The sequence below is a fragment of the Gopherus flavomarginatus genome, chromosome 1, assembly GCF_025201925.1.
Source record: "Gopherus flavomarginatus isolate rGopFla2 chromosome 1, rGopFla2.mat.asm, whole genome shotgun sequence".
NCBI classification, from domain to species: Eukaryota; Metazoa; Chordata; order Testudines; family Testudinidae; genus Gopherus; species Gopherus flavomarginatus.
In genome coordinates, this window is record NC_066617.1 from 229,774,393 (window position 1) to 229,793,345 (window position 18,953).

General features: G+C 42.0%; 1 protein-coding gene and 1 long non-coding RNA gene across 12 annotated transcripts in view; one reads left to right on the forward strand and one right to left on the reverse strand.

Annotated features, from left to right (window-relative positions):
• The window catches only part of BEND2 (BEN domain containing 2), a 37,028-nt gene extending 23,151 nt beyond the window's left edge, over positions 1-13,877 (reverse strand). For 2 of the 10 annotated variants that reach the window (XR_007775683.1, XM_050963640.1), the window contains exons 1-3: positions 13,298-13,503; positions 6,757-6,918; positions 907-1,061 (exon numbers count right to left, since the gene is read on the reverse strand). Coding sequence is in view for 9 of the 10 variants with exons in the window: in XM_050963640.1 (XP_050819597.1) it covers positions 907-1,061; positions 6,757-6,918; positions 13,298-13,343 (363 nt within the window). In the remaining variant the exon portion in view is untranslated. The other 8 variants (XM_050963673.1, XM_050963666.1, XM_050963681.1 and 5 more) reach the window with 8 other exon arrangements.
• Positions 13,526-18,953, forward strand: part of LOC127056774 (uncharacterized) — a 60,450-nt gene continuing 55,022 nt past the window's right edge. Inside the window, exon 1 of one of the 2 annotated variants that reach the window (XR_007775910.1) lies at positions 13,526-13,597. This is a non-coding gene — a long non-coding RNA (uncharacterized LOC127056774). Of the gene's footprint in view, positions 13,598-14,888; positions 15,861-18,953 lie in introns of those variants that run through there. The other variant, XR_007775909.1, reaches the window with a different exon arrangement.

The following is an 18,953-nucleotide window of genomic DNA, read 5'->3' on the forward strand; positions in this document are numbered from 1 at the left end:
CTTTTTTTTTGCTCGAGGCTCCAAAAAGATTAGAGCCGGCCCTGCCTGCAGCCCAAGTCAGCTGGCACAGGCCAACTGCCAGTTTTTAATTGCAGTGTACACATGCCCATAGTGTCCCTTGTTATATGAAAATTTCCTGTAGACAGGAATCAACAGTGCCACCCGGTGGAGAAAGACTTAAAAAAAATTAAAATAAAGATGCTAATTTTACCTGTAAGCTGTGAGAAGCCCTTTTTGCCCAGCAAACTGTTCTGCATTTGATTTTTCTTTTTTTAATTACACCAAATTTCTGCCACATTACTCAAATGAAAAATGATATAATGTGTAATACTGTCAGAGTTCAAATATAACCTGGTGCCCTGGTTTAGTACTGAGGACACCACTTTGTTGATATTTAAAATGTAAACATTTTTTCTTTTATGTTCTTCAGCTGGCCATTAAAGCATAGCTCCATGCTATGAACCAAGTTCTGCCCACAGATATGCATCAATGTGAGAGCTGCGTGATCTATTGTTGGACATAGTTTGCCCAATGATTTGCCCATTGGTCAACAAGTAAGGAAGGATGATTGGTATCACTCCATCTAGAAACCTGTCGGAAAGGAAGGAGGTGTCCCTAATGCATCCTGCTTTTTAGAAGAATATAAGCTTGCATGTCAAAGGTTTGCTTGCAGGACCATACTTAGATTGTCAGCTTTTCAGGAAAGGAGCTGTCTCTTCCTCTGCACATGTACAATGCCTAGCAAAATGGGGCTCCAACCCTTATAAAAGCCTCTTGACACTACTGTAATACAAATAATAATAATTCACAAAAGGGGGAAAATTCTCTCACATGAGAACTGGAATTGCTATTAGCAGTGCAATTTGCCGGAAAAAGCAGAGCAAGTGTTTGTTTAGGTAAACATACCATGCTATTTCTCACCAGAGACGGGGTAAGTCGTCGTCTTTTATGCAAAAAAACATATTCCATTTCTTCTGGATTCTGACCATCTCTTTGCACATTTGTAGAATGGCTCATCTGTGACACCACTGGCTCACTCAATACCGACAAACCTTCCCCTCCTATAAAAGCCAAAGTTAAAAGAAAGTATGTTAGAAAAATCCTCCCACTGAATTGACAGGAATTGTTTCAGGGAAAGTCTATGGCCTGTATTACACAGGAGGTCAGACTAGATGATCACAATGGTCCCTTTCGGCCTTGGAATCTAAGAATTAGACATCTGTCATGAAAGGCAAGAACAATAGCATACTTTTAAAACTTCAGCATCCTGGCCGTTTAAGATTAATTACTATCTATCATGCACTAAATTATTTGCTCATTTTATCTTCTAATTAAATTTTTTAAACTTAATTCCTTCCAATTCCTCCTCAAAAATGCATTTCATTTGCCATACTTTCCATTGTTGACTTTCACTCCTGAGTTAGCCCACACCTCTTCTTGCCTTATCTCATTCTTCATTTAAAAATCCCCACACAACAAAAATCTGTGAATTAGAATTTAAATGCGATACAGAACTCACCATTATCTGTATTTGCTTTACCCTCATCTCTCCCTTCCCTAAGTATTCACTCCTTTTATCACCTTCAATTTTTGAGTGTGTTTATCTCTGTTAGCAAACTAACTGATGTTGTTTGATAAACATTTAACAGCAAAACTGTACATCTGCAAACAAATACTTGACATTGGTCAACTTATATTTTAATACTTTTGTAACTTTTACATGACTAAATGAAGTTTGCCTGTGATTGACAAGAAAAAAAAAAGTTACTGCTTCTTTTGAACGAGAATCATATGTCAAATGTTATCCTAAACTTTACAACTAAGTTAGAGGGCCAGATCTTCAGCCCATCTCAAGTCTCCTTTGAATAGGCACAAAGGGAATTAAAAAGGAAAGGAGGGGCTGGCAAGTGATGTGATCCTGGCTGGCAGCGTTGCTCCTTGAGAGATACTATCTGCCAGTGCAAGATAGAGCATAATCGTCCCCTTGTTATCTTGTGCTACCTTGTAGGTTTTTTGTATTTCACCTACTGGCTCTCATCTTATTTATACTTATCAGAGGTGTAACCATGTTAGTCTTGTGGATACAGACTAACAGATTTATTTGGCCATAAACTTTCATGGGTAAAAAACCCCACTTCTTCAGATGCATGGAGTGAAAATTACAGATACAGGCATAAATATACTGGCACATGAAAAGAAGGGAATTGTCTTACAAGTGGAGAACCAGTGTTGTACAACTTAGGTTGTAAGCTGTTTGGGAAAAGGACACTCTTTTTGCTATGCATTTGTACAGGGCCTAATGCAATGGGGTGGCCCTGATCTCCCATTGCGATCCCTAGCTTTTATTGATTTACAAACAAATAATTATGAATATACATGAGGCTCTTGCAACTTGCAACAGGACTGGTAGTGAAATGGAGAAAAGAGTGTAAAATCACCCATGTCCACACCTCACAGATGCACCAAGTGCTGCTTAAGGGCACTTGGGGATCTAGCCCATAAGGTCCAGAAACACAGTTTAAACTAGTATGGGTGGCTTGCAACACAAACAATGCAAAAGTCTGCTTGTCTCTCTCTCTCTCACACACACGCACACACACACACACACACACACCCCACCCCCTCCTGCTCTGCACTGACTCAGCAAATCATAGTCCTAACCCATTTCACTTCTCAGGCAGTGGGAATGTCTCTCATCTCTTTATTTTGACTTTACTACTTCCCCTCTTGCAACCTGAGGTCCCACAAATCATAAGAAATTCCTGTATGATGGAAGTTCTGTCATGTCTCTAACTACATCATCAAAAACAATGACACTACAATTACATACAAATTCTATGCTAAGGTTGCAAAGTCAAGCACTGAAAAGGTATGACATGCCAGATTAAGACAGTCCATACAGATGGAATTTTTGGAAACTTTGCAGCAACCCTTTAGAAAATTCTACTGAGCATCTGTAAATGGCAATTTCCAATGGCCTGGAACTCTGGCAAATCTTCATAGATTTTCATAGGGAAAGTGAAAGGCACATCTCAGCCTCCAAGTCTATTCTCCTGCCAAATTTCCACTTCCTGCCTCAAATCCTGAAAGTAGAAGAACTCTTAAAAGAAACAGCTGAAGGCAATAACATTAGCAGAATTACTTATTTCTGACTAAATTTTATTATTTTGTATTACTGTAGCACCGAGGAGCCAATCTGGACCAGGACCCCATTGTGCTAATTAGGTGCTGTAAAAAAAAGAGTCTCTGCCACAAAGATCTTACAATCTAAGTATAAGACAGGTGACAGATAGATACAAACTGATGGGGGAGTACAAGGAAACAATGAGACAATATTGATTAGCACACCAGCAGCCTAACTATTGCCAATCTTTTTGCAGGCATCATGGCAAAAAAGATTTTTAAGAAGGGATTTGATGGAGAACAATGAAATGGCTTTGCAGATGTTTATGGGGAGCTGCTCTCAAGCATGAGGAGCAGCATGGGAGAAAGAAGAAAGATGCTTGTTTGAAAATTTAACGAGTGGACAATAGACACTGGCAGCATTGGTCAATCTGAGGCAGAAGTCAACATCTTGAGAGTGAATGAGAGATGATAGGTAGCGACAGGATAAGACATGAAGGGCTTTGTAAGTGCAAACAGGGCCTACCGCAGTGGGGCAGCCCTGATGTCCCACTGCAATCCCTAGCTTCTATTGATTTACAAGCAACAGTTTATGCTTGATGCAATAAAGAAAGGGAAGCCAGGGATATGAAGATAGGAGTGATGTGGTCAAAGTGATGGACTAGGAGAATTCTCTTTGTAGCAGCAGTCTGAATGGATATAAGAGGGGCAAAACTGCATTTGTCAAAGCCAGAGAGAAGGCCGTTGCATTAATTGACAAGTGAGATGATGAGAGTTTTAGTGGTGTGAAGGGATAGCAAAGGTCATATTTTAAAGATGTTAGGCAGAAAAAAACCCAACAATATCTAGACATAGCCTGGATGCGAGGACTTACAGAAAGGTCCAAGCTGAAGATAACAGCTAGGTTACAGGCCTGAATGACAAGCAGGATGGTGGTGGTGTCCACAATGATCAAGAAAGGAGGTGGTGAGGAATGGGGGGGGGAGGGGAAAAAAGATTAAGAACTCTGGTTTAGCCATGTTGAACTTGAGCTGATAGCTAGATATCTTCAAGGTGGTTCAGAGACAGACAGACGGACACTTTAGTTTGGACAGAAGACAGGTCTGGAGTGGAGAGGTAGATCTGTGAGTTGTCCAGGTGGAGATAGTAGTTGAATTTGTGGATGAGATTACTCAGAGATAAGGCATACTACGAGAAGAGAAGGGGACCAAGGACACCGCCCCGTGGACTCCCAGAAAATAACTTCACCACTATTGCTTAAACTTTATTAAAAATAGATTAGCTTAATGCAGAGAACAAAACATGGACAATTTAGTCCAAATGGTTAAGTCTGGAAAAGTTATTTTGATGCTGACAGACAAGCTGCCAGCTCATGCCACAGACCCAGGGTCTCAGTGAACACTGACAAATGCATAGCTTTTAACCAGTCCGACTTACCTGTGGGTCAGCATAGTTAGAAATAGACACTGGGGTTATAAGAATGTGTTTAGACTTTATGGAACGCTTGCAGAATGCTACATATATTAATCCTACTTACACTACCTGTATCTCATGGTATAAAGCTATATTGAGTGTTTGCATTGTAAACCTCTGTAATTGTGTAACTCACCAAACAGGAAAAGCAGCATTAATGAAGGTAAAGTGCTCATCCTGCACACAAGATGGCCCAATGAAGGCAAATGAGACATTGTGTAGCATCAAAGGACAGAGACCTTCTTGACTGCATTCCTCACTCCCACCAGGAAGGGAAGGCGTGTGCATGAACTCATCCCATCAGCTTGGATTCTGGAGTGAAGGGGATAAAAATGCCTGACAAGGAGAAACTAGGTCTCTTTATGCAGTCTGGACTCTAAGAGGCAAAGATTCCTAAATATAAGGAAGAGATCTCCATGCTGCTTAGCTTGGGTGAGCCCTAAAGGACATACAGAGCTGCTTATTATAGAAGCTTATATTACCTTTTTAAATCTAAGACTAACTAATTTGTGTGTGTATGCTTCCTGTTTTAACTTTGTAAAGAACTATTTCTTTTCTTAATTCATAAATCTTTGGTTAGTTTATTACAGGATTGGCTACAGGCATTGTCTTTGGTTTGAGATCTGAATACAAAACTGACCTGAGGAAAGTGACTGGTCCTTTGGGACTGGAGTAACTCTGAATATTGCTGTGATTTTTGGTGTAAAAGAGACCATCTATCACATAGTCCAGCTTGCCTGGATAGAAGATATACTGGAATGCCCAAGGGGACTGTCTGTGACTAGATGTTAAGACTGTTACAGTACTTCAGGACTTCATACTTGTTACTGGGTTGGTGAAATATAATGATAGAAAATACAACCAGTTTGGGGATTCTGCCCTTCTTTTTGACAGTCTGCCCTGAGGCTGGCTCTCTCAGTTGTGAGCCACTCAAGACAACATGACAATTATCAGCTGAAAACAGGGGCTTTTAATGGTTAGTGCTGGACACCCTCAAATGTAATAGCTGCCAACTCTTACTTACGAAGACAGCAGTCTTTAAAAGTTCCTTACTTGCCTGCTATTTAAAAACACCACCACCACCCACCCACCATTTTGGGGGGGGAGGAGGCTCACAAAATGATCATCATGCTTCCTCTGCTGATTCTGAAATAATAGTTAAATTATCCTCCAAGACTTGGGCTGACATCCATCTGTGACTGCTGGTTCACAAACAGATGACCTGGCACGTTTTTCTGCTGTATTAGAAAACAAAACCAAACCAAATACCCCTCACTATAGCTGGGGAGAGATGAGGAAAAGAAGGGAGAGGGGATATCAATGTGTTTTCAAGTGAAAATCTACAAAAACCAAGAGTAAACTTTACTGTCAAGCAGAAAGCAATAGAAAACAACAGTGTTCGTGTTATGAAACATGGCAGCTGGCTTGGATTCACTGAAGAGCTATCCTGACAATAATCACTGTAAATAGTTGCTTGTGTTTAGGATCCTTTTATACAATGCTTGTTTCATCCATTTCCCATGCATAGTTGGTAATTTTGCTTTTTTAAAAATGTTCTGCTGAACACATTCAACAAATGTAACTGCCTAAACTTACTACCCTCATAGGCATCTTGTATCTAATAGTTAGCAAGCAAAGTTTCTCAAGACTACAACCCAATTCTCCCCCTGCTAGAGTTCAAAACATTAAAGGGTATCTACAGTTGGCAACACCCCAACTTAAATGACCACTTTACTAGAATAGTGCATAAAAGAATTTTCACTGTATCCCAATTAATTTAGCTAAATGTCACACCTACTGGGCAGCCAGGATTCTCTGGTCTTGTTTTTCCCCCCTCTAAATTACACACTAATCTTCCTACAACGGATTCTATTTGAAATAATGAATTCTATGTATATGTGAGAAAAACAATTCTTAAACCTTATTATTGAGATCACCGCTAACAGGGAAGATCCTTAAGGGGAAACAGATTCTAAAATTACTTGTTTTAAACTATACTATCAAAACTATTAGCTATTAATAAGTAGCTTGTTTAAGGTTTTAGAGACATATACAACAGAAAAAGTAAAGGGGAATATAGTGTTAAAGATACAATCACTGAGCACTCTGCCAGAAGGATGGGCCGTGGGCATTAACTCTCAGAAGAAATGAAGTATTTACCATATGCAAGTTGAGTCATGTAGTGATCATCACTGTTTACTTGAGCATTTTGTTCCACTGACACGCAGTCTTGTGTGGACAGTCCATTTTCTGCATCTTCTATTTCAGAATTTTCAATTATCACAGCTTCAACATCATCCTCAACTCTCACAGAAACATAATCTAAAAGTATGTACAGAAAGAAAGAGAAGTCTGGACACCATTCTGTATACCAGTCTAATGGCAGTAGCAAATTTACCACACCTAGTATTACCCGCTTATTTGACCTGTACAATAGCTTAGCTGGAATTAAACTGAAATTGGAGTGTTTAAGATTTAAATCATCTTCCAAGACATACATTGTGATTCTAAGTGATATTAACAAGGGAGAAGGTTACAAAGCAGGTTGGATGAGATTTTAAAAATCACTTGGCATCAGCCTAGCTGTTTCTACAGACTAGGAACTGTTAGGCCCCGTAAAAACTTGTGAAAATCTCGCCCTTTATGTTTAAATACTCTATGGCACTGAAATTGGAGAACCATTGAAAAAATATAATTACTAAAAGCTAGACTTAATACTATCAAAGTAGATCAGTTCACAATTCCATACTTAGTTGTTATATTATGGTAGCATTTGAGCCCAAACAGGAATGAGATCCCAATATGAGAGACACTGCCAACATACAGAAAGCCAAAGGTCCTGTCCCAAAATGCTTACAGTCTAACTGTAACATGCCAAATGTTGACACAACCACAGTAAATGCTCTGGGTTCAGAATGTTTGCACTGCAGTTATGTCTGGCATTTCCTTTATTTTGAGAAAACACTTTTTTAAAAATTACATGCAATATACCTATGTTAAAGGAACAATAAGACTATAACGCCAAGCACTGAAAAGTTAGGAAGAGTCAGAATTCAGGCTGCCTGTGCAACTATAACTTAGCCTCCTGGTGCATATGTATTATGATACTATCTTTAGCCACATGCTGTTTTTCCACAGGACCCCTACCTGATTCCGTGCATAACATGGACTGTGCTCTGGGTATGAATCTGCCACTTTTCCTCTTTGCTCCTATCCAATTATTCCCACACACTCAGTTTTCTGATCAGACCAAAAATGGGATAGAGAGCCTTTTCCCATCAGGTCTTCAAAAAGCTCTTCAATAACAGGGTTTGAGCCTATTCACTCAGGCAAGACCAGATCCTATTATAGCAGTGTTTGGGCACTATCACATTATGACACATTGACTCAGCATGTTAAAGGTCCTTTCAGAGAGGTACTTAAACACATGAGTAATACTACAAGAATCAATGGAATTACAGCTATGCTTAAATTAGGCACTTACTTAAGAGGCTGGCTGGCTGAGTTGGGGCACTGCATATATATATATATAATGTGTGTGTGTTGTTATTAATTTTATCTATATATATACACACAAATGGGTGACCAAACTGTGGTTCCAAGTCACATGAGGCTCTTGTATAGTTAAAGTGTAGCTCACAAAGCCCCCTCCACACACCCCCATTCTCCACCTACCAGACTTGGGGGGCAGGGGCACAAGCTTAGGACCTCTGCCTTGCAGTGGTGGGGGATCTCAGGGCTTCAAACCCACAGAGTGCACCTGCTGGGGCTTGGGGCTTCAGCAGGAGCAGGGCTGAAACCCCGAGCCCTGGCAGGTGCCTCCCAAGGTGCTGAAACCCCAACTCCTGGCAAGTGTACCCCGGCTCTCAAAGTTCTGAATACTGTTGTATGCGGCTTGGCAGGCCAGTAAGTTTGGCCACCTCGATATATAAAATAATGAATTGTCTACAGCTTAGACAGGTAAGTCTGATCTAAGTGATATAGCCATAAACTACAGTTTATTTTAAAACTTGTATAATTACAAAACAAATAAGAAGTTGCTATCTTGCTTGTCTGTTGATGCCAACAAAATAATTATTCCTCAGCACACAGATGCCTAAGAGAGGCTGGAAACTTTCACAGTTGTTTTAAGAAATATTTTATTTATTTGAATTTTGTGTTAAAAAGAGTTTCATATGAAATAATATAGACATACATCTTTCCCAATAAACCGACTTATTTAAAACAAACAGCTGTGGAAGTTTGCAGACATCTGCAGATAAGCCCTTCCTGTCTCTCAAATCCTGTCAACAATTTGGACTTTTTGCTGGTAAGTGGCAGTAAAATGCAGCATTCAGTGAGATATCTGAACCACTCAGTTATGAGGAACCTAAAACAATGACAAGTATTTCCAGAAAAAGGAAGTGTATTTTGAACATTCAGTATCATCTGCCACTATAATCTCATTATTTTTACTAAGTGTCCATTTAGCTGACCACAGCAGTTTTAGTTCAAAGGGACGAATTGATAAAGGAACAAACCCCTTTGCAATTTTAGAGGGAATTACTATTTCTGTTGTTTTTGGCATTCTTTGAGATGCTTAATAAAAAACAAACTCAACATGTCGTTAACACTCCTGATCTGTTATTTAAACCATGAATGCTTAACAGGAATGAAATGCTCACTGAGAAATCCTTACGGATAACAGCAAAGATCTAATGGAAAGACTGGTGGCCCATGGAGTTCATGAGCAATGGAAGAGACCTAGCAACTGGGTAACGTACTACAAGCAGTTGTTAGAGGGGGGAAAAGAAGTTGAGGATTCAGAAAATCAGTACCACTTTTTAATTTAGGCTTGTGGTGTAAAATGCATATATGGATATAAACTTGATTAAACGGCAATGTCATTTAATACTAGAGAGTTTTTAAAAAGTAAAGCGTAATATTAGTTAAATACTGCATATGCCCTCTATTGGGGCACACTTTCCTACACCAGCAGAAGAAATGAATCTCATAATTTAATAGATCACTTCCACTTTTAAGTACCACGGTCATATAGTCGAAAACAAAAATGTTTCACCTATTCAGGTTAAAATATCCATGCCTTCAAAACCTTAGTACAAAAGAAAATTTCAGATATATATTTACTCAAAGCAGTATCTATAAAAACAACTTCTCTTTATAAAATGTTTGTTCTCTTTTTGGTGCTCTTAAAAATGAGAAATCAATAGCACACAGCAGACAAATGCCATGTAACATGCCCCACACAGAAACTAGAATTAAGCCACCAAAATCTTTTTAATGTGTGATGCGAATTGAGATTTTAGTCCAAGTTCCTGGGAGCAATGGCTAGAGCATTAACTGACTAAATTACCTAACTCCACAATCAACATAAGAACGATCATACTGGGTCAGAGCAATGATCCATCTAGCTCAGTGGCCAATGCTATGTGCTTTAGAGGGAATGAACAGAACAGATAAGCATCAAGTGATCAAAAAACATTTTTTTTTAACAGAGATATTTGTAAGTTTCCAGTAACTGTCTCACGGAAACAAAAAAATCATAATTAAGAAAAATAGCGTCAAACATTCTTCAGGTTTTGAGATGCACCTTCTCAAGGGAAAAATTACTTTCATCGTAAAATGAAAAAAAACATACTGGTGCTTTTCTGCATCATAAATTAAGTATTACAGTAATAAAGTAAATATATTTGGTGCTACTTCTTTAAATCATTTAACTAGTCATTCCAATGAATCAATAGACTTACAAAGTTCTGCCTGGAAATTTAATAAAGAGTAAATGTATGCCCAAAGAAAGCTTCAGTCATTTAACTCTATTCTTGCTCAGAATCAATACCTACCCTGGGTATTGCTGTTTAGAAGATGGCCAGTTATTTTCAGTAAAGCAGCAGGATACTATATGCTGTATGACCCTATAGGATATACAAATGCACCTCATACTTTGTACATTCAGAGCACAAGAAGATTATTACAGACAGAGCAGAGCTACACACTGATTAGGACATTCTGTCCCAAGTTTTTGTCAGTTTTGTTTCTTTAATTTAACATTTTATGATCGTTATTCGTAGTTATCTGAGCATTTTTCAGTACAGTATTTATGAAGAACTCTAGTTGCCTTGGTACAGAACCATCAGAATCTCTGCATGAAAGTTAAAAGCATTTAAAAATGTAGGGCAGCTGCTTCATGATGACACATATAGAGATAAAACTGTTCGACATCTGACTGTATCAGTTAGATGCTTCAAAAATTTTAATATCTTAAGCTATAGTCTATATCTAGCAAAATCAAAAATACTGCTGTCAAAAATTACTCCTGTCAGTAGTGACATTTGAACACAAACTCTTACAGAGCCTGGTTTCAACTGAGCAGATGGCTTGCTGACAATTATGTCGCTTTCCTAGTTCATTTTCACCTGATAGGAGTGCTTCCCAAAGCACTTTGCTCTGCTTGCATCATCAGTTGGCACTGGTTAAATAACATTTTTCCATTCACTTTCACCTTCTGATGACATGCCAGTGTGAATTAGGAAGTGTACAGCATATGGATGTAGTTATTTTTTGGAATATAGAATGCCTGTGTTCTGAAAAATCAGTATATAAATGTGTTGGAACCTGTTTGACATATGGTTTGCTCTGAAATGATCAGGAATGCATGTTTTCATGAGAAACAGAACTGTGGCTTCACAAAAACAAAAGCATTATTTGATACGGTGGGTTTCTCTCATACACATACACAGACTTGCATGACTCCTTCATTAGGAAACAATTTTTAATGTGGAGCTCTTCCTTGATTTCTTTCAACTTTTCCCTATACTCATAGGTTTTGTATCAGACCATCTTGTCCTTTTGGTTGAGGACAGATGGATATGGCACTCTCTGCAAGCAAACAATACCAATCAAGCTACTTATTAAACCAAAAGATGCATGGTACATTAAGATTCTGACATATAAGATTGCTGGCAAGATATCTATTTCCTGGACCTAGTCACATGATTACAGTCATATGACAAGGAATCATTCTTCACTGCCTTTAGGGCTACCCTTGCAGAAGGCACTCTACTTTTCTTAGTCATGATTGCAGGATGATGCCTACATTGCTTACAGGCTCAGGATCTATTTTCTGATTCTCTTGTTAGGAGCGTGGTGTACTTCCTATAAGCTACAGAGCAACTTTTTTTAATGGTTACTTGAAAGCTCCAATAGTCTTATCTGAAAGGTTGTCATTTAGCTTTGGGTCTCTCACAGCCCAGACATTTTTTTGGTTTGTTTGTTTGTAAAAATTAACCCACCCCCAACCAAACTGTAGCAATGAAAAGCAGAGATAGGAAAATAGTTTAAACAGAATGGAGAAAAGTGAGATGGATGAAAGAAAGAGGAACACAGTAGAACTGTTGCAAGAAATACACTGCAAAATACACACAAAAATAAAGGGTTAGAAGATTACTTACGAAGAGTTTTTTCACAATAAAACAGAACAATACTCCCAACACAGCCTGCTCCAGCTGCCTGTGAGAACTGCTACAGAAAGACTCTACAAACTGAAACTTTACATTTGCTATCACATCCCACTAGACGATCCTGTTTTAGTTGCTTATAATTTTGCTAAATTCAAACATTTGCATGGAAATTTTCCATGGTATCTGCCTCTTGCTTAATTTTTTGAGAACATTTCAGTAAAAACAGTTCAGCCATTTCTTAAAATGAGTTTATGGGGGAAAAATATGTTTTGCACTTGTTAAAACTTTCTTGCAACTGTTTAAGAAGGTGTAGCCCCAACATGCTTTGAAAAAGGGTCTTGAAATTTGGAAGGGGGCTTCTCTTACCACAGGAATTTGCCTTTTTACTGCCCCTGAGAAAATCTGCACAAAGTTGGCCAAGTTACATGCCCTTGAAAAATCATAGTGTGCACATGCTCAATACAGACTTGAGAGTTTACCAACTAAATTCTCCAACGATCCCATGGGTACTGGCCATATTCCAGCCTGGGACTGAACAGGACTTAACTTTTTCTGTAACTGTTCCTCCTAGCTGACCAGGGGTCACTGGGCACAAAAACAGAGAACAGGATGACCGACTGTCCCAGCTGTGCTCTCAACGTTCCCCATGTTGCCAACCAGAAGGAAGCCACCTGACTTAACGCAAAGGGTGCGAAGGGGCAAAGGGAAGAGGGGGACATTCAAGCGGGGCAGAAGCGGCAGACAGGGATAATGGGGTAGAGTCAGATCTGCAGCCACTCGGGACTGCGTTAAAAAAAATTATGTTAGAAGAAAGTTAAAGTGGCAAATCTAGTTACTCCTCAAAAGTGAAGCAATACCAGCATTAAAGCAGCCTATGGGTGGAGAGGACAGCACCTCCTGTCTGACTCCCCCCCCCACAACTGGAGGGGATAATGACCCCCCTCTAAAGCCCACACACTGGGGAGGGGGGAGAAGGTGAACTGCACCTCCATTGGCCTGCTAAACCCCCAGTTGTGAGTTCAAGCCCTGAGGTCAGAAGGGGCAGCCGTGTTAGTCTGGAGCTGCAAAAAGCGACAAAGAGCCCTGTGGCACCTTATAGACATACTGGAGCATAAGCTTTCATGGGTGAATGAGGGGGCCAGTTAAACATCTGGGCGGCAAATCAGTCTGGGGTTTGGTCCTGCTTTAAGCGGGGGGGTTGGACTAGGTGACTCCTGAGGTCCCTGACAGTTCTACCCCATTACCTCCTGGCCCGGTCACTCCCTGCTGCGGCGGGGGGAGGGGCGGCATTCTGGTCCTGTTTAACTCCCCTCCCCCAAATCCCACATCGCGGGGGGCGGCACCTCCCGTCCTGTTCCCACCCCCCACACGCGGCTAGCAGCCGCCTCGCGCCACAGACAAAGCGCGAGGACGCCTCCTTCCAACCCCTCAAGGCAGGAGACCACCGCCCCCCACCAAGCGCCCCCTCCCTCAAAGCCCCTCCGCCGCTCGGCTAATGACGCTACTGGCGACGAGCAGCCGGGAGGACCAATAGCAACAGCAAGGTTGGTCGAAACCAGCCAATAGGGTGGGGTATTGTGGGCGTGGCTTGGCCGGCTCCGCAAAGAACGTTTGGGTCCGGCCGTTGCGAACGACAGGGGAACGTTTCCTGCACGCGGGCAGCGCTGGCGGCGGCGGGGGGGGCAGTTAGGCACTTACCCTCCGCGGACATGGCGCTGCGGGGGGGGTGTCCTGGGCGGACGGGCGGGTGGCGAGCCGGGCTCCGCGGAGGCAGGTGTGGCCGGAATGTGGCGTTGGAAACGGAAGCGGCTTCGCCGACGTGAGCAACAAACTGTTTTGAATCCGCGCGGCTGCGCAGTGGGGACGGGGGCGCGTCCGGCAAACGGCGTCCCGCCCGGCAGCGGCCCCTGGCCCCATGCGCTCCACGGAGCCCCGCAGTTGGGGAGGGGCAGCATCTCCCGCCTGAGTAGCCGCCCTGCCCCTCCCCGCGGGTAGCAGGCGTGTGGGGTGGCCGGGCCTGACGTTCCCCAGCCCCGCACACAGGCGAGGGGGAGGGGCGGTGCCTGTTCCCCTGGGGTGGAGGAGTCTGGTCTGCCCCAGGGTGCGGCGTCTCCGCCCTTACCCCAGTCTGGGCGGGGCCAGAGCGCTGCACGTGACCCCCTGCACGTTTACGGATACCTGGGGAAGAACAACCGTTTTAGGCCACTGCTCTCTGATCTGTCTGTGTCCGACACCTGGGGGCTTGTGTTCTCCCTGGCAAGCTGGACCCAAGCGCTGACAGGAGCCCTGGAGGCTGCAGCAGGGTTGGCAACCTCCTTCTTTCTGAGCCTCCCCCGCCAACAGGCCATAATAACTCCACAGCCAGCTTGTGTCACAACGACTGCTTTTCTGCATGTAAAACTCATGCCTGACATTGAGGGGTAGCAAGCCAGGCAGTTAACCCGGGACCCTAACAAAGCTAAGCTGCTCGTGCAGCGGGGCTTTGGCTTTCGGTCTAATGCCAGCTCTTGGTGAACCGTCTGAAACCTGCTCGTGGACCCCAGTGGGCCCTGGGACCCTGGTGAGATTACAGGGTTGTCATCTTTCTAACTCCACAAAACCAATCACCTTTGTCCCACCACTTCTCTGAGCCCTCTCCCCACTTCCCCCCACTGTTGCTTGCTCTCCCACACTCTCACTCACTCATTTTCACTGGTGTGGGGAAGGGGGTTGTGGTGCGGGAGAGGGTACAGGTTCTAGGCTGGGGTATGGCCAGAAATAAGGGGTTCAGGCTGCGTGAAGGGGCTCTGGGTGTGGGGGGTAAGGATTCTGAGATGGGGCTGGGGATGAGGGGTTTGGAGTACAGAGGGAGAGGGTTCTAAGGTGGGGTTGGGGGGGTCAGGCACTGGCATGGGACTGGGGATGATGGGTTTGGGGTGCAGAAGAGGATGCAGACTCCGGGAGGAAGTTTGGGTGCAGGAGGGGGCTCAGGGCTGAGGCCATGGTGCGAGAAGGGGTGTGGGCCATGAGCCTCGGTCGGCTCACCGGAAGTGGCAACAAGTGCCCGGTGGAGGGGTAGCCAGGGGGCTCGGTGTGCTGCCTCCATTTGCAGGCACTGTTTTCGTTGGCTGTGGTTCCTGGACAGTGGGAGCTGTGGGGGCAGTGCATACAGTTCCCCAGGCCATGCCTAGGCGTTGAGGGACTTGTCACTGCTTCTGGGGAGCCGCACAGAGCCCTGCCAACCAGATCTTTAAGGAGCCGCTAGGGTTCCTTTTTAACCAGGTGTTCTGGTCGAAAACCGGAGGCCTGGCAACCCTAGTGTGCTCACAGTTCCCATGGGAGTGTCTGGTGCCTGATTTTGCTGGGGGAGAAGGCGGGAGGGATAGGCACAAAGCTGCCACCCTTGGGATGTTGGAGAGACTAGGTGGGCTAGGGAAAATCTCGCTTATTGGACCAACTTCTGTCAGTGAGAGAGGCGAGCAGAGAGAGCTGTGACAGTGCATTTTCCAGGCCTGAAGAGCTCTGTGTCACTCAAAAGCGTGTCTCACTCACCAACAGAAGTTGGTCCAATAAAAGATATTGTCCTTCACCTACTTTGTCTCTAATATCCTGTGACCAAAAGGGCTACAACACCATTGCATATAACCCTTTGGAGGCTGACACCTACAAACTCACCCTGTTCAGCTCTCAGCCTTGCTTCCAGTCTCTGCATTTCATATATGAGCAAGCCCTTCCCTCCGAACCTCCCTGACAAGAGGGGTGTGGCAAAGAGATGGGACCAGTGTGAAGGAATGGAAGAGAGACCTAGGGACCGTAGAAATGAGTGAGGTAAGACTGGCGAGATAAAGGTGGAGAGGAGAAAGGAAGGAATAGCAACATGCTGAAATTAAAAATAGAGGAGACACAAAGAGAGTATGAGTGACGTCAAACTTTAAACCATGAAAACGCAAATTTAGTGTGAGCAGCCTTAGTCATAAACACTACTGTAATATAAGTAATAATAATCTAGTATTCTGTCTATGACAGTGGTCAGTACCAAATAGTTCAGAAGAAGAAACCACATATAGACTTGTAAATAGGGAAAAAATTCTCCCAGTACTTAAATTTATGCCCTGAAGAATGAGGGTTTGTGTCCCAGACTCTTAGTTTGAAATGTATTGCCTTTCAGTTCCATTGAATGTGCCTTTGTTCTGTGTTATGAAAGTAAATAGGTGTGTGTGATTGTCTTCTCTGTTAGTCATTTTTTTAATGTAAGTATCACATCCCTCTTATATCATTATACTAAGCAGTCCCAGTCTTTTCACTCTCTCTTCTCTTTCCCACCATCATCAACAGAATAAAGCATTACCATGTTGTTGCCTGCATCTTTGTGTAACACTGAGATATTTTTATAATTTTTTCATCAACCTAGCTAACTATCCATCAGGATTCTTGAGTTTAAGAACCATTTGTAAAGTAAGATCTTTTATAATCCCAGATTTTCTAATATAAAGATGGAAAAGGGTCACTAGATTAAGTAGATTTAAGTAACACTTCCTTTTTGGTGGCACAATTTCTGTCTGTCAAATTTACACTTACACTGTAATATGCCATCGTCTCCAAGTCCTCATTTATGGGCCAAACATTACATTCTTACACTTATGAGTAGGAAAAGAATTTTGAGACAGGCAAGAACTAGTTGTAAGAGCTTTACATGACTCTTGAAATGCCTGATTGTACTATTATGGATAAAGTCTCTTCTCACTTACTCAATTATTTTGTTATGTTGGTAAATAGTGAAATTGCCATAATGAGAACCTTTGAAAACCTGCTGCAACTCTTGAGGTGTGATGTGTGTCTTTTTGGTGGTGGTGGGTTTTTTTTATTTTGTCTTGTTTTGTTTAGTGAAATGTCTCCCTCGCTTCTCAAATAAACAATGTGGATTACCTGTTTTTTTTTAATCAGTTCATATTTTTTGTTCATTTTCAGATAGACATTCTTAAGCTTATCACAGATCATTTATAAGTGGATCACTTTCTCACCTAAAGATTTTGCATGCTCCAGGAAGATATCATTCAGGTGTAACAGGATCAGAGAGACACAACTTTACAGTAGCCTGCTCCGGAGCAACTTGAAGAGTATAAAAGCAGCCCTCTCTTTCTTTTAGATCTATTTCTGCCTGTTACCAGATGATAGGAAGAGCCAGTTGGGAAAACCAAACTGGCCTTGCTGTAGCATCAAAGCAATTATCTATTTGTGACTGAGGAGAAGAATGATATAAAATACTTAATTTTTTTTCTATAATGCTCACAGTAAGCAGTGCTGCCACCTTTTCTTCATCATCACTATGGAAGAGGCTGAAGTGGGTAATCCTGCCCTGGCACTGGCACTGGCACCTGCTGCAGCTGTGATGCAGAAGCACAGAATGTTGCTCTGGGGAGAGAGGCAGCCAATCAGAGGGCAGGTGGGGGGTGAAGGGCGGATTCAGAATCTGCTTGAAGGGGCAGTGGGAAAAAGCTGTTAGAGAAGAAGCCAGATGTGAGCTAGCGGATGAACCGGAGCTGAGATAGGAGGTGAGGACATAAAAGAAGAGCAGCAGAATAAAAGTAGGGGACTTAGAAGTGAGAAGGAGGAAAGAAGGTAAATAGGAAAGGTTTTAGGTCAGGAAAAGCAGAAAAAAATAGGGTATGTGAGCAGGCACTATTACAGAAGGGAAATATAGGGAAATAAAATACGCAGACAAGAGAGAGAGGATCAAAAGGAAAAAGAAGAAAATATAATTGGTGAAAAAGGGAATTGATTAAAAAGTTCTGTTAGATGAAAACAGATCCTGAAAACAGTAAATGAGAAACCTATGAAGGACCTAAATTATATGAACATGTCACTGTCCACGGTGGCATTTCTGTTGATATAATTTATGTAGCTCAGAAGGGTGTTTTTTTCACTCCCTGAGCACCAAAAAAGTTATACCAACAAAAGTGCTAGTGTAGACATACCCTTAGTTTCCATTATCCATTCCTGCTTATGAGTCGCTTCTAAAGCCTTTTCTGTCTTTGAAATTGATAAGCATCTACACTAGATTAACATATAGGGCAGAGGTAGGCAACCTATGACATATGTGCCAAAGGCAGCACTCAAGCTGATTTTCAGTGGCACTCACGCTGTCCTAGGCACCAGTCTGGGGGGCTCTGCATTTTAATTTAAATGAAGCTTAAACATTTTAAAAACCTTATTTACTTTATATACAACAACAGTTTAGTTATATATTATAGACTTGTAGAAAGAGACCTTCTAAAAATATTTAAATGTATTACTGGCATGTAAAACCTTAAATTAGAGTGAATAAATGAAGACTTGGCACACCACTTCTGAAAGGTTGCTGACCCCTGATACAGGGCCTAATCCAGCTTTCATTGACTTTGGTGGGTTTTGGCTCAGGTCAGAGCACGCTAAAGTTATCTCAACTGTTTTTTTTTTTTTTTTAAATTTAAAGAGAGGGAAGAGGGACAGATAAAGGAAAGGGATAAAATTGGGTTCCCATTTGAGGGTCCAAGATTACCGAATGGTCACAGGGCCAATAATTTTCTGTATCCCTTAATCAAAGAACCATCTAAGAAGCTCATCTACTGCTGATCTAGCCAGAGTATATCTTTGAAGTTATTTAAACAAAAATAAGGAAACTATAAAGAAACAATGCCACTCAGTGTTAAATATAAACGCTTCAAATAGTGACATAACTCTGATAGCGGTGTACCAACTTTGTTGTATACCCTAATAAACTAAGCTACTCAAGTATTTATTGCTGTACATAGCATTACCCCCTACAATTCATCAAATGCTCTCTGTGATTATGGGCATTGTTTTTTTTCAGTGCAGCTGGCTTCTCTGTTTCAGCGTCAGAAGTTTGTAATAGAATTTAAAAGTTGAGCCAGCTGAAATATA